The sequence below is a fragment of the Cyclopterus lumpus genome, chromosome 22, assembly GCF_009769545.1.
Source record: "Cyclopterus lumpus isolate fCycLum1 chromosome 22, fCycLum1.pri, whole genome shotgun sequence".
Lineage (NCBI taxonomy): Eukaryota > Metazoa > Chordata > Actinopteri > Perciformes > Cyclopteridae > Cyclopterus > Cyclopterus lumpus.
Window position 1 is genome coordinate 22,547,453 of NC_046987.1, and position 26,406 is coordinate 22,573,858.

The 26,406-nt window shown below is 46.5% G+C and overlaps 1 protein-coding gene across 1 annotated transcript; it reads left to right on the forward strand.

The window, feature by feature from the left end:
* Window positions 1–1,053: 1,053 nt before the first annotated feature.
* On the forward strand, window positions 1,054–26,154 carry g2e3 (G2/M-phase specific E3 ubiquitin protein ligase). The gene is given in 19 exon segments (XM_034562826.1): window positions 1,054–1,162; window positions 1,570–1,634; window positions 4,733–4,830; window positions 4,925–5,026; window positions 12,429–12,553; window positions 12,658–12,826; window positions 14,354–14,460; window positions 14,643–14,759; window positions 14,968–15,092; window positions 15,172–15,265; window positions 20,966–21,136; window positions 21,227–21,381; window positions 23,199–23,383; window positions 23,455–23,627; window positions 24,125–24,164; window positions 24,319–24,484; window positions 25,750–25,861; window positions 25,863–25,911; window positions 25,914–26,154. Coding segments are annotated over 18 exon segments (2,196 nt in total). The 5' UTR covers window positions 1,054–1,162; window positions 1,570–1,588; the 3' UTR covers window positions 26,076–26,154.
* Window positions 26,155–26,406: the final 252 nt, after the last annotated feature.

The window sequence follows — 26,406 nt, forward strand, 5'->3', positions numbered from 1 at the left end:
CTTGAGGACCTTATTGCTTTCACGTTATTGACGATACCGTCCTTCCTTGAGGACCTTATTGCTTTCACGTTATTGACGATACCGTCCTTCCTTGAGGACCTTATTGCTTTCACATTATTGACGATACCGTCCTTCCTTGAGGACCTTATTGCTTTCACGTTATTGACGATACCGTCCTGCCTTGAGGACCTTATTGCTTTCACGTTATTGACGATACCGTCCTGCCTTGAGGACCTTATTGCTTTCACATTATTGACGATACCGTCCTTCCTTGAGGACCTTATTGCTTTCACATTATTGACGATACCGTCACTTGTGCATCATGTCCCCTTCGTCTCTGATGACATCACTTCCCACCACTCGCTCTCTCTTTGCCGGAGGCTCGGTGGTGAAGCGCTTCTCCAGAATTTATATTATTAATTATTATTATTATTGTTATTATTATTATTATTATTATCACTCCAACGCCGTCTTTCATTTAGATTTGGTGCCAGTAGCTTTGAAGCAACATTTCATAAGTCTCAATGTCTTTCTTATCTATGCAGCATGACGTCCACCTGAAGTTCTTCTTCTTCTAACCACTCAGCAAAATATCAAAGTTCACTTGAAACATGTTCGGTAACTGAAGCTTGAAATGAAACTAACGCTCCAACTGAATCCACCTTTTGAGTTTCACTGAAATGGAACCGCAGATAAATGTAAACAGGTGTACAGGACACCCCGTGACTCACTCTCAACCAATCAGAATGCTTGATTTCATCTACACATATTATAATTTATTATATTGGATTATTTTATATTATATTGGATAACATTACAATAAATTATACTGGATTATAACTGGTTGTATTATATTATTTTATATTGGATCATATTGGATTGTATTATATTAATTTGGATGAGATTATATATTATATTTCATTATATTGTATTGAGTATCATTGTAGGTTAAGATAAGACTTTATTGATCTTGAGTAAAAGTATAATAATATATTCTCCACCTGTCTGCCTTCCGTCCACCAGGGGGCGCTGGAGCGGAGAACCGGATGCAAAGAACCCCAAAGAAGAAGAAGCGGAACCGGAAACGCGCTCCCTTTTGTTTTGAAAGAGGGAAATTTAAATTTAAAAACTCGACGGATAAATAACCGGCGCACTAAAGAAGGTTCTTCATTTAATCTGCTCCTAAATATGCGGAACAATAACTCACGTTGAGTCTGTTTCAACTGAATGTTTATCGGACGTGAGATGTTTGTTGTTGACGCGGTTTGTTTACCTCGTTTATAGACTCATAACTTTCAGTAGAACCAGCTTATAAATGTTTTTATTCCTTTACGAACAATTTAACAGATAAACAATTTATCTGGTGTCAATTTAAAGTATTGATCTGTTGCTCGGATTTGTATTAATTATCTTTTATCTGTGTTTTTATTGCTCGGCTGTGTTGAGCTTTTGTATTGCATGTTGTTGATGTTGTTGTTGTTGTTTTTATGTCCCTAAAGCACTTTGTGAAGTTGCTTTTAAAAAGTATAAATTAATAATAATAATATTATTAATTGTATTGATCTGCAGAGCGCCTCATCACACCAACATGAGGAAGAAGAGGGCGAGGATGTCTCAGGTTGCAGACGAAGAGCGTGAGTACCTGTGGTGTCTGTACCTGTGGTGTCTGTACCTGTGGTGTCTGTACCTGTGGTGTCTTTACCTGTGGTGTCTGTACCTGTGATGTCTGTGGTGTCTGTACCTGTGATGTCTTTACCTGTGGTGTCTTTACCTGTGGTGTCTTTACCTGTGGTGTCTGTACCTGTGGTGTCTGTACCTGTGGTGTCTGTACCTGTGGTGTCTGTACCTGTGGTGTCTTTACCTGTGGTGTCTGTACCTGTGGTGTCTTTACCTGTGGTGTCTGTACCTGTGGTGTCTGTACCTGTGGTGTCTTTACCTGTGATGTCTTTACCTGTGATGTCTGTGATGTCTTTACCTGTGATGTCTGTGGTGTCTTTACCTGTGATGTCTGTGGTGTCTTTACCTGTGATGTCTGTGATGTCTTTACCTGTGATGTCTGTGATGTCTTTACCTGTGATGTCTGTGGTGTCTTTACCTGTGATGTCTGTGGTGTCTTTACCTGTGATGTCTGTGGTGTCTGTACCTGTGGTGTCTGTACCTGTGGTGTCTGTACCTGTGATGTCTTTACCTGTGATGTCTTTACCTGTGATGTCTGTGATGTCTTTACCTGTGATGTCTGTGGTGTCTTTACCTGTGATGTCTGTGATGCCTTTACCTGTGATGTCTGTGGTGTCTTTACCTGTGGTGTCTTTACCTGTGATGTCTGTGATGTCTTTACCTGTGATGTCTGTGATGCCTTTACCTGTGATGTATGTGATGTCTTTACCTGTGATGTCTGTGATGTCTTTACCTGTGATGTCTTTACCTGTGGTGTCTGTGGTGTCTTTACCTGTGATGTCTTTACCTGTGATGTCTGTGGTGTCTTTACCTGTGATGTCTTTACCTGTGATGTCTGTGATGTCTTTACCTGTGATGTCTTTACCTGTGATGTATTTACCTGTGATGTCTGTGATGTCTTTACCTGTGATGTCTGTGGTGTCTTTACCTGTGGTGTCTTTACCTGTGATGTCTGTGATGTCTTTACCTGTGATGTCTGTGATGTCTTTACCTGTGATGTCTGTGATGTCTTTACCTGTGATGTCTTTGTCTGTGATGTCTTTACCTGTGGTGTCTTTACCTGTGATGTCTGTGATGTCTTTACCTGTGGTGTCTTTACCTGTGATGTCTGTGATGTCTTTACCTGTGGTGTCTTTACCTGTGATGTCTTTACCTGTGATGTCTTTACCTGTGGTGTCTGTGGTGTCTTTACCTGTGATGTCTGTACCTGTGATGTCTTTACCTGTGATGTCTTTACCTGTGATGTCTGTGGTGTCTTTACCTGTGATGTCTTTACCTGTGATGTCTGTGGTGTCTTTACCTGTGGTGTCTTTACCTGTGATGTCTTTACCTGTGGTGTCTTTACCTGTGATGTCTTTACCTGTGGTGTCTGTACCTGTGATGTCTTTACCTGTGGTGTCTGTACCTGTGGTGTCTTTACCTGTGATGTCTTTACCTGTGGTGTCTGTACCTGTGGTGTCTTTACCTGTGATGTCTTTACCTGTGGTGTCTTTACCTGTGGTGTCTGTACCTGTTGTGTCTTTACCTGTGGTGTCTGTACCTGTGGTGTCTTTACCTGTGGTGTCTTTACCTGTGGTGTCTGTACCTGTGGTGTCTTTACCTGTGATGTCTTTACTTGTGGTGTCTTTACCTGTGGTGTCTGTACCTGTGGTGTCTTTACCTGTGATGTCTTTACCTGTGGTGTCTGTACCTGTGGTGTCTTTACCAGTGATGTCTGTACCTGTGGTGTCTTTACCTGTGGTGTCTTTACCAGTGATGTCTGTACCTGTGGTGTCTGTACCTGTGGTGTCTTTACCTGTGGTGTCTGTACCTGTGGTGTCTTTACCTGTGGTGTCTTTACCTGTGGTGTCTGTACCTGTGGTGTCTGTACCTGTGATGTCTTTACCTGTGGTGTCTTTACCTGTGGTGTCTTTACCTGTGGTGTCTGTACCTGTGGTGTCTTTACCTGTGATGTCTGTACCTGTGGTGTCTGTACCTGTGATGTCTGTACCTGTGGTGTCTTTACCTGTGGTGTCTGTACCTGTGGTGTCTGTACCTGTGGTGTCTTTACCTGTGGTGTCTTTACCTGTGATGTCTGTGGTGTCTTTACCTGTGATGTCTTTACCTGTGGTGTCTGTACCTGTGATGTCTGTGATGTCTGTACCTGTGATGTCTTTACCTGTGATGTCTTTACCTGTGGTGTCTTTACCTGTGGTGTCTGTACCTGTGGTGTCTGTACCTGTGGTGTCTTTACCTGTGGTGTCTTTACCTGTGATGTCTGTGGTGTCTTTACCTGTGATGTCTTTACCTGTGGTGTCTGTACCTGTGATGTCTGTGATGTCTGTACCTGTGATGTCTTTACCTGTGATGTCTTTACCTGTGGTGTCTTTACCTGTGGTGTCTTTACCTGTGATGTCTTTACCTGTGGTGTCTGTACCTGTGGTGTCTGTACCTGTGATGTCTTTACCTGTGGTGTCTGTACCTGTGGTGTCTGTACCTGTGATGTCTTTACCTGTGGTGTCTGTACCTGTGGTGTCTGTACCTGTGATGTCTTTACCTGTGGTGTCTGTACCTGTGGTGTCTTTACCTGTGATGTCTTTACCTGTGATGTCTGTACCTGTGGTGTCTGTACCTGTGATGTCTTTACCTGTGGTGTCTGTACCTGTGGTGTCTGTACCTGTGGTGTCTGTACCTGTGATGTCTTTACCTGTGGTGTCTGTACCTGTGGTGTCTGTACCTGTGGTGTCTGTACCTGTGGTGTCTGTACCTGTGGTGTCTGTACCTGTGATGTCTTTACCTGTGGTGTCTGTACCTGTGGTGTCTTTACCTGTGATGTCTGTACCTGTGGTGTCTGTACCTGTGGTGTCTTTACCTGTGATGTCTTTACCTGTGGTGTCTGTACCTGTGGTGTCTTTACCTGTGATGTCTTTACCTGTGGTGTCTGTACCTGTGGTGTCTTTACCTGTGATGTCTTTACCTGTGGTGTCTGTACCTGTGGTGTCTTTACCTGTGATGTCTTTACCTGTGGTGTCTGTACCTGTGGTGTCTTTACCTGTGGTGTCTTTGTGGTCTGCAGGCTGCGCTCTGTGCCGGCTCAGTGAGGACGACCCGGCCGTGTTGGGAGAAAAGATCACTTTGAAAGAGCACAAGCTCTCTGTCCACTACTTCTGTTTGGTGAGTCTGTGGTCTAGAACATTCTACTTGTTCAGGTGTAGGTGTGACACTGTCTGACACTGTGTGTGTGTGTGTGTGTGTGTGTTGTTCTCAGCTGACGTCTTGTGGAGTTTACCAGCGAGGAGAGGAGGACGAGGGTGTCTTTGGTTTCCTGGTGGAAGACATCAAACAGGAGATCCGCCGCTCGGCTCGACTGGTGAGATCTCTTTGTGTTCACCGTGTTTTTATTTTGTGTTTACGGTGTTTTTATTTTGTGTTTACGGTTTTTTTACTGCGTCTTCACGTGTTTCCGTGTCCATTTACCACGTGGTTACCGTGTGGTTTCCACGTGTGTACCATGTGGTTACCGCGTGTGTTTCAGGTGTCTTGCTGCTGTAAGGAAAAGGGCGCGTGTGATTACCGTGTGTACCGTGTGGTTACCGTGCATGGTTACCACCTGGTTACTGCGTAGTAACCGTCTGGTTACCGTGCATGGTTACCACCTGGTTACTGCGTAGTAACTGTCTGGTTACCGTGCATGGTTACCACCTGGTTACTGCGTAGTAACTGTCTGGTTACCGTGCATGGTTACCACCTGGTTACTGCGTAGTAACTGTCTGGTTACCGTGCATGGTTACCACCTGGTTACTGCGTAGTAACTGTCTGGTTACCGTGCATGGTTACCACCTGGTTACTGCGTAGTAACTGTCTGGTTACCGTGCATGGTTACCACCTGGTTACTGCGTAGTAACCGTCTGGTTACTGTGTGTGTTTCAGGTATGTTGCGGCTGTAAGTAGAAGGGCGTGTGTGTACCGTGTGGTCACCGTTTATGGTTACCGCATGTGGTTATACCGCATGTGGTTATACCGCATGGTTACCGTGTGTGGTTACCGTCTGGTTACCTTGCATGGTTACCACGTGGTTATACCGTGTGGTTATGCCGTGTGTGGTTATACCATGTGTGTTTATACCGTGTGGTTATACCATGTGTGGTTATGCCGTGTGTGGTTATACCATGTGTGGTTATACCGTGTGGTTATGCCGTGTGTGGTTATGCCGTGTGTGGTTATACCATGTGTGGTTATACCGTGTGGTTATGCCGTGTGTGGTTATACCATGTGTGTTTATACCGTGTGGTTATACCATGTGTGGTTATGCCGTGTGTGGTTATACCGTGTGTGGTTATACCGTGTGTGGTTATGCCGTGTGTGGTTATGCCGTGTGTGGTTATACCGTGTGTGGTTATACCGTGTGTGGTTATACCGTGTGTGGTTATACCGTGTGTGGTTATGCCGTGTGTGGTTACGCCGTGTGTGGTTACGCCGTGTGTGGTTACGCCGTGTGTGGTTACGCCGTGTGTGGTTACGCCGTGTGTGGTTATGCCGTGTGTGGTTATACCATGTGTGGTTATGCCGTGTGTGGTTATACCGTGTGGTTATGCCGTGTGTGGTTATGCCGTGTGTGGTTATACCATGTGTGGTTATACCATGTGTGGTTATACCGTGTGGTTATACCGTGTGGTTATACCGTGTGGTTATACTGTGTGTGGTTACACTGTGTGGTTATACCGTGTGTGGTTATACCGTGTGGTTATACCATGTGTGGTTATACCGTGTGGTTATACCGTGTGTGGTTATACTGTGTGGTTATACCGTGTGTGGTTATACTGTGTGTGGTTACACTGTGTGGTTATACCGTGTGGTTATACCGTGTGTGGTTACACTGTGTGGTTATACCGTGTGTGGTTATACCGTGTGTGGTTACACCGTGTGGTTATACCGTGTGTGGTTATACCGTGTGTGGTTATGCCGTGTGTGGTTATGCCGTGTGTGGTTATGCCGTGTGTGGTTATACCATGTGTGGTTATGCCGTGTGTGGTTATACCGTGTGGTTATGCCGTGTGTGGTTATGCCGTGTGTGGTTATACCATGTGTGTTTATACCGTGTGGTTATACCATGTGTGGTTATGCCGTGTGTGGTTATACCGTGTGGTTATGCCGTGTGTGGTTATGCCGTGTGTGGTTATACCATGTGTGGTTATACCATGTGTGGTTATACCGTGTGGTTATACCGTGTGGTTATACCGTGTGGTTATACTGTGTGTGGTTACACTGTGTGGTTATACCGTGTGTGGTTATACCGTGTGGTTATACCATGTGTGGTTATACCGTGTGGTTATACCGTGTGTGGTTATACTGTGTGGTTATACCGTGTGTGGTTATACTGTGTGTGGTTACACTGTGTGGTTATACCGTGTGGTTATACTGTGTGTGGTTACACCGTGTGTGGTTACACCGTGTGTGGTTATACCGTGTGTGGTTATACCGTGTGTGGTTATAACCTGGTTATAAATATAGCAAACTAAAAACACATCTTTTTCGACTATACCTTGAATAGGGAAGGTAGCACCGTAGTAGCACTTTAGCAACACTTAAATGTCCCTTACCGATAGCACTTTGTAGTTTAACACTTTAGTAGCACTTAAATGTCTCTTACTGATAGCACTTTGTAGTTTAACGTTATTGAAGAAATTGTACTTGCTTGATGCTTGTTGTTCTGAGTTTGGACTCATGGTTTAATGCACTTATTGTAAGTTGCTTTGGATAAAAGCGTCAGCTAAATGACATGAAATGTAATGTTATACCGTGTGTGGTTATACTGTGTGGTTATGGAAACGGCTGTATGCCCTGGTGTATATTTGGATAGCTTTTCTCCCATTAACCTAGACCAATTGTCCTCAATGGTTTCTACTTCTAAACCGTCTACCTGTCTCTTAGACCCCATCCCAACGAGGCTGCTTAAAGATGTGTTGCCTTTAATTGGCACCTCTTTGCTGGATATTGTTAATGTGTCTTTGCTAACAGGCCATGTACCACATTCCTTCAAAGTAGCTGTAATTAAACCTCTCCTGAAAAAGCCCACTCTTAATCCAGAGGTGTTGGCTAACTACAGACCGATCTCTAACCTTCCCTTCCTCTCTAAGATCCTTGAGAAAGTAGGACTCATCTCTGTACTGGTCTTGTTAGACCTTAGTGCTGATAAAGGACTGATCTCTGTACTGGTCTTGTTAGACCTTAGTGCTGATAAAGGACTCATCTCTGTACTGGTCTTATTAGACCTTAGTGTTGATAAAGGACTCATCTCTGTACTGGTCTTATTAGACCTTAGTGCTGATAAAGGACTGATCTCTGTACTGGTCTTGTTAGACCTTAGTGCTGATAAAGGACTCATCTCTGTACTGGTCTTGTTAGACCTTAGTGCTGATAAAGGACTCATCTCTGTACTGGTCTTGTTAGACCTTAGTGCTGATAAAGGACTCATCTCTGTACTGGTATTATTAGACCTTAGTGCTGATAAAGGACTCATCTCTGTACTGGTATTATTAGACCTTAGTGCTGATAAAGGACTCATCTCTGTACTGGTCTTGTTAGACCGTAGTGCTGATAAAGGACTCATCTCTGTACTGGTATTATTAGACCTTAGTGCTGATAAAGGACTCATCTCTGTACTGGTCTTGTTAGACCGTAGTGCTGATAAAGGACTCATCTCTGTACTGGTATTATTAGACCGTAGTGCTGATAAAGGACTCATCTCTGTACTGGTCTTGTTAGACCGTAGTGCTGATAAAGGACTCATCTCTGTACTGGTATTATTAGACCTTAGTGCTGATAAAGGACTCATCTCTGTACTGGTCTTGTTAGGCCGTAGTGCTGATAAAGGACTCATCTCTGTACTGGTATTATTAGACCTTAGTGCTGATAAAGGACTCATCTCTGTACTGGTATTATTAGACATTAGTGCTGATAAAGGACTCATCTCTGTACTGGTCTTGTTAAAACCTTAGTGCTAATAAAGGACTCATCTCTGTACTGGTCTTGTTAGACCTTAGTGCTGATAAAGGACTCATCTCCGTACTGGTCTTGTTAGACCTTAGTGCTGATAAAGGACTCATCTCTGTACTGGTCTTGTTAGACCGTAGTGCTGATAAAGGACTCATCTCTGTACTGGTATTATTAGACCTTAGTGCTGATAAAGGACTCATCTCTGTACTGGTCTTGTTAGACCGTAGTGCTGATAAAGGACTCATCTCTGTACTGGTATTATTAGACCTTAGTGCTGATAAAGGACTCATCTCTGTACTGGTATTATTAGACCTTAGTGCTGATAAAGGACTCATCTCTGTACTTGTCTTGTTAGACCTTAGTGCTGATAAAGGACTCATCTCTGTACTGGTCTTGTTAGACCTTAGTGCTGATAAAGGACTCATCTCTGTACTGATCTTGTTAGACCTTAGTGCTGATAAAGGACTCATCTCTGTACTTGTTTTGTTAGACCTTAGTGCTGATAAAGGACTCATCTCTGTACTGGTCTTGTTAAAACCTTAGTGCTAATAAAGGACTCATCTCTGTACTGGTATTATTAGACCTTAGTGCTGATAAAGGACTCATCTCCCTACTGGTCTTGTTAGACCTTAGTGCTGATAAAGGACTCATCTCTGTACTGGTATTATTAGACCTTAGTGCTGATAAAGGACTCATCTATGTACTTGTCTTGTTAGACCTTAGTGCTGATAAAGGACTCATCTCCGTACTGGTCTTGTTAGACCTTAGTGCTGATAAAGGACTCATCTCTGTACTGGTCTTGTTAGACCTTAGTGCTGATAAAGGACTCATCTCCGTACTGGTATTGTTAGACCTTAGTGCTGATAAAGGACTCATCTCTGTACTGGTCTTGTTAGACCTTAGTGCTGATAAAGGACTCATCTCTGTACTGGTCTTGTTAGACCGTAGTGCTGATAAAGGACTCATCTCTGTACTGGTATTATTAGACCTTAGTGCTGATAAAGGACTCATCTCTGTACTGGTATTATTAGACCTTAGTGCTGATAAAGGACTCATCTCTGTACTGGTCTTGTTAGACCGTAGTGCTGATAAAGGACTCATCTCTGTACTGGTATTATTAGACCTTAGTGCTGATAAAGGACTCATCTCTGTACTGGTCTTGTTAGACCGTAGTGCTGATAAAGGACTCATCTCTGTACTGGTATTATTAGACCTTAGTGCTGATAAAGGACTCATCTCTGTACTGGTCTTGTTAGACCGTAGTGCTGATAAAGGACTCATCTCTGTACTGGTATTATTAGACCGTAGTGCTGATAAAGGACTCATCTCTGTACTGGTATTATTAGACCTTAGTGCTGATAAAGGACTCATCTCTGTACTGGTCTTGTTAAAACCTTAGTGCTAATAAAGGACTCATCTCCGTACTGGTCTTGTTAGACCTTAGTGCTGATAAAGGACTCATCTCTGTACTGGTCTTGTTAGACCGTAGTGCTGATAAAGGACTCATCTCTGTACTGGTATTATTAGACCTTAGTGCTGATAAAGGACTCATCTCTGTACTGGTCTTGTTAGACCGTAGTGCTGATAAAGGACTCATCTCTGTACTGGTATTATTAGACCTTAGTGCTGATAAAGGACTCATCTCTGTACTGGTCTTGTTAGACCTTAGTGCTGATAAAGGACTCATCTCTGTACTTGTTTTGTTAGACCTTAGTGCTGATAAAGGACTCATCTCTGTACTGGTCTTGTTAAAACCTTAGTGCTAATAAAGGACTCATCTCTGTACTGGTATTATTAGACCTTAGTGCTGATAAAGGACTCATCTCCGTACTGGTCTTGTTAGACCTTAGTGCTGATAAAGGACTCATCTCTGTACTGGTCTTGTTAGACCTTAGTGCTGATAAAGGACTCATCTCTGTACTTGTCTTGTTAGACCTTAGTGCTGATAAAGGACTCATCTCCGTACTGGTCTTGTTAGACCTTAGTGCTGATAAAGGACTCATCTCTGTACTGGTCTTGTTAGACCTTAGTGCTGATAAAGGACTCATCTCCGTACTGGTATTGTTAGACCTTAGTGCTGATAAAGGACTCATCTCTGTACTGGTCTTGTTAGACCTTAGTGCTGATAAAGGACTCATCTCTGTACTGGTCTTGTTAGACCTTAGTGCTGATAAAGGACTCATCTCCGTACTGGTCTTGTTAGACCTTAGTGCTGATAAAGGACTCATCTCCGTACTGGTATTATTAGACCTTAGTGCTGCGTTCGACACCATTGATCATGACATCCTATTACAGAGACTGGATCAGTCGATTGGCATTTCAGGTACCGCACTAAGTTGGTTTAAATCCTATTTATCAGATCGATCTCAGTTTGTATTTGTAAACGATGAAGCCTCAATGACCACCAACGTTAATCACGGAGTTCCACAAGGTTCTGTGCTTGGACCAATTTTATTTACCTTTTATATATGCTTCCTTTGGGCAATATTATCAGGAAACACTGCATAAACTTTCATTGCTATGCAGATGATACTCAATTATATCTATGGATCAAACCAGAGGAGACCAACCAGCTCGCTAAAATTCAAGAATGTCTTAAAGACATAAAAACATGGATGACCTGCAACTTCCTGATGTTAAACTCAGACAAAACTGAAGTTATTTTACTGGCCCTGAACACCTCAGAGATCAATTATCTGGTGATGTGGTTTCTGTAGATGGCATTGCCCTGGCATCCAACACCACTGTAAAGAATCTCTAGTTATCTTTGACCCAGACTTGTCCTTTAACTCCACGTTAAGCAAATCTCAAGAATTGCATTTTTTCATCTACGTAACATTTAAAAAATCAGGCACATCTTGTCTCAAAAAGATGCAGAAAAGCTGGTTCACGCGTTTGTTAATTCCAGACTAGATTACTGCAACTCCTTATTATCAGGCTGCTCTAATAAGTCTCTTAAATCCCTCCAGTTGATCCAGAATGCTGCAGCTCGTGTACTCACAAAAACTAAGAAAAGAGATCACATGACTCCTGTATTAGCTGCTCTGCACTGGCTCCCTGTAAAATCAAGAATCACATTTAAAATTCTTCTCCTCAGCTACAAAGCCTTGATTGGTGATGCACCATCATATCTTAAGGAGCTTGTAGTACCATATTGCCCCACTAGAGAGCTGCGCTCACTAAATGTGGGGCTACTTGTGGTTCCTAGAGTCCTAAAAAGTAGGATGGGAGCCAGAGCCTTCAGTTATCAAGCTCCTCTTTTATGGAACCAGCTTCCACTTTCAGTCCGGGGGGCAGACACAGTCACCTCATTTAAGAATAGACTTAAGACTTTCCTCTTTAATAGTCCTTATAGTTAGGGCTGAATCAGGTTTGCCCTGGTCCAGCCCCTTGATATGCTGCTATAGGCTTATAGGCTGCTGGGGGATGTTTTAGGATACACTGAGCACCTCTCTCCTCTTCACTCTCTCCTTATGGATGAATTTACATCTGTTCATTCTGTACACATGACATCTATTCATCTGTCCATCCGGGGAGAGGGATCCTCCTCTGTTGCTCTCCTGAAGGTTTCTTCCCTTTTTTCCCTGTCAAAGGTTATTTTTGGGGAGTTTTTCCTGATCCGATGTGAGGTCAAAGGTCAGGGATGTCGTATGTGTACAGATTGTAAAGCCCTCTGAGGATAATTTGTAATTTGTGATATTGGGCTATACAAAATAAACTGAATTGAATTGAATTGAATTGAATTATACCGTATGGTTATACCGTGTGTGTCTCAGGTGTGTTGCGGCTGTAAGAAGAAGGGCGCGTGTGTCGGCTGTAACGTCCGGAGCTGCCGGAGGATGGTCCACTTCCCCTGCGGGAGGAAACGCGACTTCATCTCTCAGTTCGCTGGACTCTTTCCGTGAGTGAACGCATGAAACTCTTTAGTTTCATCACCAGGGCGGCACGTCGATGACCTCTAACCAGACGAGGAGGTCAACGTGGTCTACCTGTCTCTGTGTCCAGGTCGTACTGTCCAGACCACAGTCCCACCCAGTCTCTGGGGGGGGGGTTAGACCTCAGTCTGCCTCAGTCCTGCTCCGTCTGCCTGGACTCCATCGACCCCGTCCTGAGCTTCTCCGTCCTCAGGTGTCCGTCTTGCCACGCCAGCTGGTTCCACAGGGACTGTGTGCAGGTGGGTCTTTACAGTAATACATCTGTAAAATAATAAGAAAATAATTTATATCTTAATGAAAAGAAAAAATATACAAAATATAATTCATATTGCGTTTATTGGTTGAATACGTTTTTTAAAATTTCTTTTTACATAAATTATTCTCACAATCTGTATGTTTTTTATGTTTGTTTTTATTATTAAGGGCGAGGGTAATATCATTATATATTATTTACTTTTCTTTATTCTCTGTCTATGTTCCTGTCTGTGCTCCTGTCTGTGTTCCTGTCTGTGTTCCTGCCTGTACTCCTGTCTGTGCTCCTGTCTGTGTTCCTGTCTGTGCTCCTGTCTGTGCTCCTGTCTGTGCTCCTGTCTGTGTTCCTGTCTGTGCTCCTGTCTGTGCTCCTGTCTGTGCTCCTGTCTGTGCTCCTGTCTGTGTTCCTGTCTGTGCTCCTGTCTGTGCTCCTGTCTGTGTTCCTGCCTGTACTCCTGTCTGTGTTCCTGTCTGTGTTCCTGTCTGTGCTCCTGTCTGTGCTCCTGTCTGTGTTCCTGTCTGTGCTCCTGTCTGTGCTCCTGTCTGTGCTCCTGTCTGTGCTCCTGTCTGTGTTCCTGTCTGTGCTCCTGTCTGTGCTCCTGTCTGTGTTCCTGCCTGTACTCCTGTCTGTGCTCCTGTCTGTGTTCCTGTCTGTGCTCCTGTCTGTGCTCCTGTCTGTGTTCCTGTCTGTGTTCCTGTCTGTGCTCCTGTCTATGTTCCTGTCTGTGCTCCTGTCTGTGCTCCTGTCTATGTTCCTGTCTGTGTTACTGTCTGTGCTCCTGTCTGTGCTCCTGTCTGTGCTCCTGTCTGTGTTCCTGTCTGTGCTCCTGTCTGTGCTCCTGTCTGTGCTCCTGTCTGTGTTCCTGTCTATGTTCCTGTCTGTGTTCCTGTCTATGTTCCTGTCTGTGCTCCTGTCTGTGTTCCTGTCTGTGTTCCTGTCTATGTTCCTGTCTGTGTTCCTGTCTATGTTCCTGTCTGTGTTCCTGTCTATGTTCCTGTCTGTGTTCCTGTCTATGTTCCTGTCTGTGTTCCTGTCTGTGTTCCTGTCTATGTTCCTGTCTGTGTTCCTGTCTATGTTCCTGTCTGTACTCCTGTCTATGTTCCTGTCTGTGCTCCTGTCTGTGCTCCTGTCTGTGCTCCTGTCTGTGTTCCTGTCTGTGCTCCTGTCTGTGCTCCTGTCTGTGTTCCTGTCTGTGTTCCTGTCTATGTTCCTGTCTGTGTTCCTGTCTGTGTTCCTGTCTGTGCTCCTGTCTATGTTCCTGTCTGTGCTCCTGTCTGTGCTCCTGTCTATGTTCCTGTCTGTGTTACTGTCTGTGTTCCTGTCTGTGTTACTGTCTGTGCTCCTGTCTGTGCTCCTGTCTGTGCTCCTGTCTGTGCTCCTGTCTGTGTTCCTGTCTGTGTTCCTGTCTGTGCTCCTGTCTGTGCTCCTGTCTGTGCTCCTGTCTGTGTTCCTGTCTGTGCTCCTGTCTGTGCTCCTGTCTGTGCTCCTGTCTGTGCTCCTGTCTGTGCTCCAGCGTCAGGCCCACAGCTCCGGCCTCTTCTTCTTCAGATGTACTCTCTGCAGCAACAAGGAGATCTTCCAGGAGGAGATGCTGCGCATGGGGATCTTCATCCCAGAGAGGTAACATGAGTCTTTAATACTCTGTTTACGTCAACAACCAGTCTACTTCCTGTTTACATGCCCGTCGTACGTGAACAGTCATGTGACGTTAGGTCATTTATAAATCTAAAAGGTTGTTGGTGTATTATTGAGAGCTTAAAACAGAAGACCGGTTCAATTGTTGTATTTCTTCTTGTCTGCAGAGATGCATCATGGGAGTTGGAGGCAAACGCGTATTCAGAGCTGCTGGAGGTCTACAAGCGCTGCGACGCCCTGGTCTGCCTCTCCAGAGACGGCCGGTCGCACTCCGCCAAGACGGGGTATTTATGTTTATTATTGTTTACACGACGTGAACCATCCATCACATTTAAAAAGAAGAGAACAACACATCCACGTTTCTTTATTCTTGTATGTAAAAAAAAAAGGTCCTAGCTGCTAGCATGACGCAATCTAGTGTTGCATTGTGGGTACTAAGCACCGTGTGTTTTTGAGAAGGCGTGACCATGTTGTTGTTGTTGTTTGTTCCAGCTGGTTTGAGGTGGTTCGCTGCCGGCTGTGTGGCTCCAGTGGGACTCACAGGAAGTGTTCGGGGTTGAAGTTGGACACCAAAGTCTGGGCCTGCAGCGACTGCACCCAGGCCACGGACGGGAAAGGTAATAACAATGTAATAAGCATGTTATAAATGTCTCTACTTGTTCTCATTTTTACTAATAATGTCCTCGTCTTCTCCAGCCTCCCTGGTCGCGTCTCCTCAAGGAGGCCAGAGGAGGAGTCTGCTGGCCAAACGCCACACGTCCCCCATCCACTCCTCCATCAGCTATAAGAGGTACACAAACCTAACGCACCTCTCCTCCTTCAGCTATAAGAGGTACACAAACCTAACGCACCTCTCCTCCATCAGCTATAAGAGGTACACAAACCTAACGCACCTCTCCTCCATCAGCTATAAGAGGTACACAAACCTAACGCACCTCTCCTCCATCAGCTATAAGAGGTACACAAACCTAACGCACCTCTCCTCCATCAGCTATAAGAGGTACACAAACCTAACGCACCTCTCCTCCATCAGCTATAAGAGGTACACAAACCTAACGCACCTCTCCTCCATCAGCTATAAGAGGTACACAAACCTAACGCACCTCTCCTCCATCAGCTATAAGAGGTACACAAACCTAACGCACCTCTCCTCCATCAGCTATAAGAGGTACACAAACCTAACGCACCTCTCCTCCCTCAGCTATAAGAGGTACACAAACCTAACGCACCTCTCCTCCATCAGCTATAAGAGGTACACAAACCTAACGCACCTCTCCTCCATCAGCTATAAGAGGTACACAAACCTAACGCACCTCTCCATCAGCTATAAGAGGTACACAAACCTAACGCACCTCTCCATCAGCTATAAGAGGTACACAAACCTAACGCACCTCTCCATCAGCTATAAGAGGTAAACAAACCTAACGCACCTCCTCCATCAGCTATGAGAGGTACACAAACCTAACGCACCTCTCCATCAGCTATAAGAGGTACACAAACCTAACGCACCTCTCCTCCATCAGCTATAAGAGGTACACAAACCTAACGCACCTCTCCATCAGCTATAAGAGGTACACAAACCTAACGCACCTCCTCCATCAGCTATGAGAGGTACACAAACCTAACGCACCTCTCCATCAGCTATAAGAGGTACACAAACCTAACGCACCTCCTCCATCAGCTATAAGAGGTACACAAACCTAACGCACCTCTCCATCAGCTATAAGAGGTACACAAACCTAACGCACCTCTCCATCAGCTATAAGAGGTACACAAACCTAACGCACCTCTCCTCCATCAGCTATAAGAGGTACGCAAACCTAACGCACCTCTCCATCAGCTATAAGAGGTACACAAACCTAACGCACCTCTCCATCAGCTATAAGAGGTACGCAAACCTAACGCACCTCTCCATCAGCTATAAGAGGTACACAAACCTAACGCACCTCTCCATCAGCTATAAGAGGTATACAAACCTAACGCACCTCTCCATCAGCTATAAGAGGTATACAAACCTAACGCACCTCTCCATCAGCTATAAGAGGTACACAAACCTAACGCACCTCTCCTCCATCAGCTATAAGAGGTACACAAACCTAACGCACCTCTCCATCAGCTATAAGAGGTATACAAACCTAACGCACCTCTCCATCAGCTATAAGAGGTACACAAACCTAACGCACCTCTCCTCCATCAGCTATAAGAGGTACACAAACCTAACGCACCTCTCCATCAGCTATAAGAGGTACACAAACCTAACGCACCTCTCCATCAGCTATAAGAGGTACACAAACCTAACGCACCTCTCCTCCATCAGCTATAAGAGGTACACAAACCTAACACACCTCTCCATCAGCTATAAGAGGTACACAAACCTAACGCACCTCTCCTCCATCAGCTATAAGAGGTACACAAACCTAACGCACCTCTCCTCCATCAGCTATAAGAGGTACACAAACCTAACGCACCTCTCCATCAGCTATGAGAGGTACACAAACCTAACGCACCTCTCCATCAGCTATAAGAGGTACACAAACCTAACGCACCTCTCCTCCATCAGCTATAAGAGGTACACAAACCTAACGCACCTCTCCATCAGCTATAAGAGGTACACAAACCTAACGCACCTCTCCATCAGCTATAAGAGGTACACAAACCTAACGCACCTCTCCATCAGCTATAAGAGGTACACAAACCTAACGCACCTCTCCTCCATCAGCTATAAGAGGTACACAAACCTAACGCACCTCTCCTCCATCAGCTATAAGAGGTACGCAAACCTAACGCACCTCTCCTCCATCAGCTATAAGAGGTACACAAACCTAACGCACCTCTCCATCAGCTATAAGAGGTACACAAACCTAACGCACCTCTCCTCCATCAGCTATAAGAGGTACACAAACCTAACGCACCTCTCCTCCATCAGCTATAAGAGGTACACAAACCTAACGCACCTCTCCATCAGCTATGAGAGGTACACAAACCTAACGCACTTCTCCTCCATCAGCTATAAGAGGTACACAAACCTAACGCACCTCTCCATCAGCTATAAGAGGTACACAAACCTAACGCACCTCTCCATCAGCTATAAGAGGTACACAAACCTAACGCACCTCTCCATCAGCTATAAGAGGTACACAAACCTAACGCACCTCTCCATCAGCTATAAGAGGTATACAAACCTAACGCACCTCTCCATCAGCTATAAGAGGTACACAAACCTAACGCACCTCTCCATCAGCTATGAGAGGTACACAAACCTAACGCACTTCTCCTCCATCAGCTATGAGAGGTACACAAACCTAACGCACCTCTCCATCAGCTATAAGAGGTACACAAACCTAACACACCTCTCCTCCATCAGCTATAAGAGGTACACAAACCTAACGCACCTCTCCATCAGCTATAAGAGGTATACAAACCTAACGCACCTCTCCATCAGCTATAAGAGGTACACAAACCTAACGCACCTCTCCATCAGCTATAAGAGGTACACAAACCTAACACACCTCTCCTCCATCAGCTATAAGAGGTACACAAACCTAACGCACCTCTCCATCAGCTATGAGAGGTACACAAACCTAACGCACTTCTCCTCCATCAGCTATGAGAGGTACACAAACCTAACGCACCTCTCCATCAGCTATAAGAGGTACACAAACCTAACGCACCTCTCCATCAGCTATGAGAGGTATACAAACCTAACGCACTTCTCCTCCATCAGCTATGAGAGGTACACAAACCTAACGCACCTCTCCATCAGCTATGAGAGGTATACAAACCTAACACACCTCTCCTCCATCAGCTATAAGAGGTACACAAACCTAACGCACCTCTCCATCAGCTATGAGAGGTATACAAACCTAACGCACCTCTCCATCAGCTATAAGAGGTACACAAACCTAACGCACCTCTCCATCAGCTATAAGAGGTATACAAACCTAACGCACCTCTCCATCAGCTATAAGAGGTACACAAACCTAACGCACCTCTCCATCAGCTATGAGAGGTACACAAACCTAACGCACCTCTCCATCAGCTATAAGAGGTACACAAACCTAACGCACCTCTCCTCCATCAGCTATAAGAGGTACACAAACCTAACGCACCTCTCCATCAGCTATAAGAGGTACACAAACCTAACGCACCTCTCCATCAGCTATAAGAGGTACACAAACCTAACGCACCTCTCCATCAGCTATAAGAGGTACACAAACCTAACGCACCTCTCCATCAGCTATAAGAGGTACACAAACCTAACGCACCTCTCCTCCATCAGCTATAAGAGGTACACAAACCTAACGCATCTCTCCATCAGCTATGAGAGGTACACAAACCTAACGCACCTCTCCTCCATCAGCTATAAGAGGTACACAAACCTAACGCACCTCTCCTCCATCAGCTATAAGAGGTACACAAACCTAACGCACCTCTCCATCAGCTATAAGAGGTACACAAACCTAACGCACCTCTCCATCAGCTATAAGAGGTACACAAACCTAACGCACCTCTCCATCAGCTATAAGAGGTACACAAACCTAACGCACCTCTCCATCAGCTATGAGAGGTACACAAACCTAACGCACCTCTCCATCAGCTATAAGAGGTACACAAACCTAACGCACCTCTCCTCCATCAGCTATAAGAGGTACACAAACCTAACGCACCTCTCCATCAGCTATAAGAGGTACACAAACCTAACGCACCTCTCCTCCATCAGCTATAAGAGGTACACAAACCTAACGCACCTCTCCATCAGCTATAAGAGGTACACAAACCTAACGCACCTCTCCATCAGCTATAAGAGGTACACAAACCTAACGCACCTCTCCATCAGCTATAAGAGGTACACAAACCTAACGCACCTCTCCATCAGCTATAAGAGGTACACAAACCTAACGCACCTCTCCTCCATCAGCTATAAGAGGTACACAAACCTAACGCACCTCTCCTCCATCAGCTATAAGAGGTACACAAACCTAACGCATCTCTCCATCAGCTATGAGAGGTACACAAACCTAACGCACCTCTCCTCCATCAGCTATAAGAGGTACACAAACCTAACGCACCTCTCCATCAGCTATGAGAGGTACACAAACCTAACGCACCTCTCCATCAGCTATAAGAGGTACACAAACCTAACACACCTCTCCTCCATCAGCTATAAGAGGTACACAAACCTAACGCACCTCTCCATCAGCTATAAGAGGTACACAAACCTAACGCACCTCTCCATCAGCTATAAGAGGTACACAAACCTAACGCACCTCTCCTCCATCAGCTATAAGAGGTACACAAACCTAACGCACCTCTCCTCCATCAGCTATAAGAGGTACACAAACCTAACACACCTCTCCTCCATCAGCTATAAGAGGTACACAAACCTAACGCACCTCTCCTCCATCAGCTATAAGAGGTACACAAACCTAACGCACCTCTCCTCCATCAGCTATGAGAGGTACACAAACCTAACGCACCTCTCCATCAGCTATAAGAGGTACACAAACCTAACACACCTCTCCTCCATCAGCTATAAGAGGTACACAAACCTAACGCACCTCTCCATCAGCTATGAGAGGTACACAAACCTAACGCACCTCTCCATCAGCTATAAGAGGTACACAAACCTAACGCACCTCTCCTCCATCAGCTATAAGAGGTACACAAACCTAACGCACCTCTCCATCAGCTATAAGAGGTACGCAAACCTAACGCACCTCTCCTCCATCAGCTATAAGAGGTACGCAAACCTAACGCACCTCTCCTCCATCAGCTATAAGAGGTACACAAACCTAACGCACCTCTCCATCAGCTATAAGAGGTACACAAACCTAACGCACCTCTCCATCAGCTATGAGAGGTACACAAACCTAACGCACTTCTCCTCCATCAGCTATGAGAGGTAGACAAACCTAACGCACCTCTCCATCAGCTATAAGAGGTACACAAACCTAACGCACCTCCTCCATCAGCTATGAGAGGTAAACAAACCTAACGCACCTCTCCATCAGCTATAAGAGGTACACAAACCTAACGCACCTCTCCATCAGCTATAAGAGGTACACAAACCTAACGCACCTCTCCTCCATCAGCTATGAGAGGTACACAAACCTAACGCACCTCTCCATCAGCTATAAGAGGTATACAAACCTAACGCACCTCTCCATCAGCTATGAGAGGTATACAAACCTAACGCACCTCTCCATCAGCTATAAGAGGTACACAAACCTAACGCACCTCTCCATCAGCTATAAGAGGTACACAAACCTAACGCACCTCTCCATCAGCTATGAGAGGTACACAAACCTAACGCACCTCTCCATCAGCTATAAGAGGTATACAAACCTAACGCACCTCTCCATCAGCTATAAGAGGTATACAAACCTAACGCACCTCTTCATTAACCAGGTGACGTTCCAGGTGTTTGTTGTCATGATGAACGGTCCCTTTTAAGTTTGATTGACAGCTCTATGGCCCCTCCCTCTCTCAGACCATCCCTACCTGTTGGATCCGGGTCCCCTGGGCGGATCCTGCAGGCTCTGGCCCCTCAGCTCTGTCCCCTCAGTGTGCAGGTGGAGGTGGCCGGGGATCAGGCCCTGTCTGCAGGGGTGGAGCTAGTGAGGAGGCCCGACTTCGACCCCTCACTCACTCTGTCCGTCTGGTGAGCGGACGACAAGCGCACCTTTTTATTTCAGTAAAGTTAGTCTCCACCCGGGTATTGATCAGCATGTTTACTAACAACCCTGTCCAGCTTCAAAGACGACCAGCTGACTACATTTCCCAGCAGCCTCCAGGACGGTGACGCGGCGAGGCAGTACTTCCTGCAGCTGCTGGTGCAGCAAATCCAGGACTCTGTGGTGTTTGAGGGTCCAGACGGATCCAAGAACCTGGCGCTGGACTCCCAGGGTATGGATCTCTAGTCTTTATTAAAACCCTCTGGACCCCAAAACTACACCGCCAAGAGCTGTAAACACTGTCATTATAGTCAGACTTTCATCTTTCCTGCGGTCCTTGAACGCATCATGTGAGAGGAACCAAAACAAAGCTTCAAACATTTTATTCTTCCTTCTCATTTAAAATCTCTCCACTAATAATCTGTAAAAACATTAAACTCTGAGCTCCCTAGTCTGTGATGGTCTGTGTTAGTGTGTGATGGTCTGTGTTAGTGTGTGATGGTCTGTGTTAGTGTGTGTTGGTCTGTGATGGTCTGTGTTAGTGTGTGATGGTCTGTGATGGTCTGTGTTAGTGTGTGATGGTCTGTGATGGTCTGTGTTAGTGTGTGATGGTCTGTGTTAGTGTGTGATGGTCTGTGTTAGTGTGTGTTGGTCTGTGATGGTCTGTGTTAGTGTGTGATGGTCTGTGATGGTCTGTGTTAGTGTGTGATGGTCTGTGATGGTCTGTGTTAGTGTGTGATGGTCTGTGTTAGTGTGTGTTGGTCTGTGATGGTCTGTGTTAGTGTGTGATGGTCTGTGATGGTCTGTGTTAGTGTGTGATGGTCTGTGATGGTCTGTGTTAGTGTGTGTTGGTCTGTGTTAGTGTGTGTTGGTCTGTGTTAGTGTGTGATGGTCTGTGTTAGTGTGTGATGGTCTGTGTTAGTGTGTGTTGGTCTGTGATGGTCTGTGTTAGTGTGTGATGGTCTGTGTTAGTGTGTGATGGTCTGTGTTAGTGTGTGTTGGTCTGTGATGGTCTGTGTTAGTGTGTGATGGTCTGTGTTAGTGTGTGATGGTCTGTGATGGTCTGTGTTAGTGTGTGATGGTCTGTGATGGTCTGTGTTAGTGTGTGATGGTCTGTGATGGTCTGTGTTAGTGTGTGTTGGTCTGTGTTAGTGTGTGTTGGTCTGTGTTAGTGTGTGATGGTCTGTGTTAGTGTGTGTTGGTCTGTGTTAGTGTGTGTTGGTCTGTGTTAGTGTGTGTTGGTCTGTGTTAGTGTGTGATGGTCTGTGTTAGTGTGTGTTGGTCTGTGTTAGTGTGTGATGGTCTGTGTTAGTGTGTGTTGGTCTGTGTTAGTGTGTGTTGGTCTGTGTTAGTGTGTGATGGTCTGTGTTAGTGTGTGTTGGTCTGTGTTAGTGTGTGATGGTCTGTGTTAGTGTGTGTTGGTCTGTGATGGTCTGTGTTAGTGTGTGTTGGTCTGTGTTAGTGTGTGATGGTCTGTGTTAGTGTGTGTTGGTCTGCGTTAGTGTGTGATGGTCTGTGTTAGTGTGTGTTGGTCTGTGATGGTCTGTGTTAGTGTGTGTTGGTCTGTGTTAGTGTGTGATGGTCTGTGTTAGTGTGTGTTGGTCTGTGTTAGTGTGTGATGGTCTGTGTTAGTGTGTGATGGTCTGTGTTAGTGTGTGATGGTCTGTGTTAGTGTGTGTTGGTCTGTGTTAGTGTGTGTTGGTCTGTGTTAGTGTGTGATGGTCTGTGTTAGTGTGTGATGGTCTGTGTTGGTCTATGTTAGTGTGTGTTGGTCTGTGATGGTCTGTGTTAGTGTGTGATGGTCTGTGTTAGTCTATGTTAGTGTGTGTTGGTCTGTGTTGGTCTGTGTCGGTGTGCGATGGTCTGTGTTAGTGTGTGATGGTCTGTGTTGGTCTGTGTTAGTGTGTGTTGGTCTGTGATGGGCTGTGTTGGTCTATGTTAGTGTGTGTTGGTCTGTGTTGGTTTGTGTTGGTCTGTGATGGTCTGTGATGGTCTGTGATAGTCTGTGTTGGTCTGTGTTGATCTGTGATGGTCTGTGATGGTCTGCAGCCCTGCGTGAGGACCTGTACTTCGACGTGGGCTGCCTGCTGGCTCTGTCTCTGGCTCACGGTGGTCCTCCCATCAGCTTCTTCTCCGGCGCCCTCTACCAGTGTCTCTTCAACCATCCGCCCAATCGCCCGCTCGCCCTCACGCACATGACCCCCGACACGCCCGTCACCCGCCGGGTCACCCTGGTGAGCGCCACGCTGACATCACGGGGGGGAGGGGTTGAAATTGAGCGATTGATCGATTGGCTGGATTTCAGATCGCGGAGGCGGAGTCTGCGGACCAGCTGGCCTCGGCCGTGGCGGCGAGCCGGGAGTTCCTGGAGTTGGCCGGCTGCAACCGAGAGGTCGGCGGCCTGGAGGAGAGAGAGGCCCTGGTGGAGGACCTGGTCGGCTTCACCATGATCACCAGGATGCAGCTGCCTCTGCAGAGGTAGGGCTGCCTTCAGGGCCCACTCACAGAGACAGGAAGTCACAGCGTCATCTCATTGTGTGCGTGTGTGTGTGTGTGTGTGTGTGTGTCTGTGTGTGTGTGTGTGTGTGTGTCTGTGTGTGTGTGTGTGTGTGTGTGTGTGTGTCTGTGTGTGTCTGTGTGTGTCTGTGTGTGTGTGTGTGTGTGTGTCTGTGTGTGTGTGCGTGTGTGTGTGTGTGTCTGTGTCTGTGTCTGTGTCTGTGTCTGTGTGTGTGTGCGTGTGTGTGTGTGTGTCTGTGTGTGTGTGTGTCTCTGTCTGTGTGTGTGTGTGTGTGTGTGTGTCTGTGTGTGTGTGTGTGTGTGTGTGTCTGTGTGTGTGTGTGTGTCTGTGTCTGTGTCTGTGTGTCTGTGTGTGTCTGTGTGTGTGTGTGTCTGTGTCTGTGTGTGTGTGTGTGTGTGTGTGTGTCTGTGTGTGTGTGTGTGTGTGTGTGTCTGTGTGTGTGTGCGTCCTCCTGCAGGTTTCGTGAGGGCCTGCAGACGCTGGGTGTCTTTGATCAGGTGAGTTTAAAGGTGTATTAACCCTCCGCTCAAACTGCCCTTAACCCAACTGCATCAGTGGAGCCCTGATCCAGGTCTGATCTGATCCAGGTCTGATCTGATCCAGGTCTGATCTGATCCAGGTCTGATCTGATCCAGGTCTGATCTGATCCAGGTGCAGCTGTTCCCGTCGGCGTTCTGCGGCGTGTTCTGTGACGGTCTCCTGTCGGCTCGGTGTCTGGCTCAGGTCTTCAGCGTCCTCTTCTCCCAGCAGGAGGTCCGGCTGAGCAGAGAGACGCCCGTCTCCTACTTCTGGAGACGCCTCCTGCTGGACTGTGAAGGTAAAGACCGGCTCGCTCTGGATCCAGGTCCACGGGATCCAGGTCCACGGGATCCAGGTCCACGGGATCCAGGTCCACGGGATCCAGTGGACCAGATCTGGAAGCTTTTTCATGTTGTTCAGGATTTATTTAAAAGATCAACAAATCTCTAAAGGCTGGAAATAAATTGATCTCCTCTTGTTTCCTCTCCTCTCTTGTGTCCTCTCCTCTCTTGTGTCCTCTCCTCTCTTGTTTCCTCTCCTCTCTTGTGTCCTCTCCTCTCTTGTGTCCTCTCCTCTCTTGTTTCCTCTCCTCTCTTGTGTCCTCTCCTCTCTTGTTTCCTCTCCTCTCTTGTGTCCTCTCCTCTCTTGTTTCCTCTCCTCTTGTGTCCTCTCCTCTCTTGTGTCCTCTCCTCTCTTGTGTCCTCTCCTCTCTTGTTTCCTCTCCTCTCTTGTGTCCTCTCCTCTCTTGTTTCCTCTCCTCTTGTGTCCTCTCCTCTCTTGTGTCCTCTCCTCTCTTGTTTCCTCTCCTCTCTTGTGTCCTCTCCTCTCTTGTGTCCTCTCCTCTCTTGTGTCCTCTCCTCTCTTGTGTCCTCTCCTCTCTTGTTTCCTCTCCTCTCTTGTGTCCTCTCCTCTCTTGTTTCCTCTCCTCTTGTGTCCTCTCCTCTCTTGTGTCCTCTCCTCTCTTGTTTCCTCTCCTCTTGTGTCCTCTCCTCTCTTGTGTCCTCTCCTCTCTTGTGTCCTCTCCTCTCTTGTGTCCTCTCCTCTCTTGTTTCCTCTCCTCTTGTGTCCTCTCCTCTCTTGTGTCCTCTCCTCTCTTGTTTCCTCTCCTCTCTTGTGTCCTCTCCTCTCTTGTGTCCTCTCCTCTCTTGTGTCCTCTCCTCTCTTGTTTCCTCTCCTCTCTTGTGTCCTCTCCTCTCTTGTTTCCTCTCCTCTCTTGTGTCCTCTCCTCTCTTGTTTCCTCTCCTCTCTTGTGTCCTCTCCTCTCGTTTCCTCTCCTCTCTTGTGTCCTCTCCTCTCTTGTTTCCTCTCCTCTCTTGTGTCCTCTCCTCTCTTGTTTCCTCTCCTCTCGTGTGTCCTCTCCTCTCTTGTTTCCTCTCCTCTCTTGTGTCCTCTCCTCTCTTGTTTCCTCTCCTCTCTTGTGTCCTCTCCTCTCTTGTCTCCTCTCTTGTTTCCTCTCCTCTCTTGTGTCCTCTCCTCTCTTGTCTCCTCTCCTCTCTTGTGTCCTCTCCTCTCTTGTTTCCTCTCCTCTCTTGTGTCCTCTCCTCTCTTGTCTCCTCTCCTCAGTTGGGAGGAGCTCTATCTCCCTGCAGGACCTTCTTCGTTTTGCTACAGGAGCTGAGGAGCTCCCAGCAGCCGGCCTCCTGCCTCCTCCCTCCATCTCCTTCCTCCACCCTGTGGAGAGAGCAGGAGGAGCAGGAGCAGGAGCAGGAGGAGAGGGGGGGAGAGTCAGAAGAAGGAGGGAGCCGTTGAGGGACGAGGGTCTCTTCCCTCAGAGCGAGCCCGGCTACAACCGCCTCCTCCTGCCCGTCTGCTCCTCCTACCAGGCCTTCAAAAGCTCGATGGAGCAGGCAGTCAGCCACCACGTGCACCTCCTCCCCACAGCCAGTTAGAGGAGAGAGGAGAGGAGAGGATAAGAGAGGAGGAGGAGAGGAGAGGAGAGGAGGAGGAGGAGGGGATAGGGGAGAGGAGAGGAGAGGAGGAGGAGGGGATAGGGATAGGGGAGAGGAGGAGGAGGGGATAGGGATAGGGGAGAGGAGAGGAGAGGAGGAGAGGAGGAGGAGGAGGGGAGGAGAGGAGGAGGAAGATGAAGAAGAGGAAGTGGAGGAGGAGGAGGGGAGGAGAGGAGAGGAGAGGAGGAGGAAGATGAAGAAGAGGAAGGGGAGGAGAGGAGAGGAGAGGAGGAGGAGGAAGATGAAGAAGAGGAAGTGGAGGAGGAGGAGG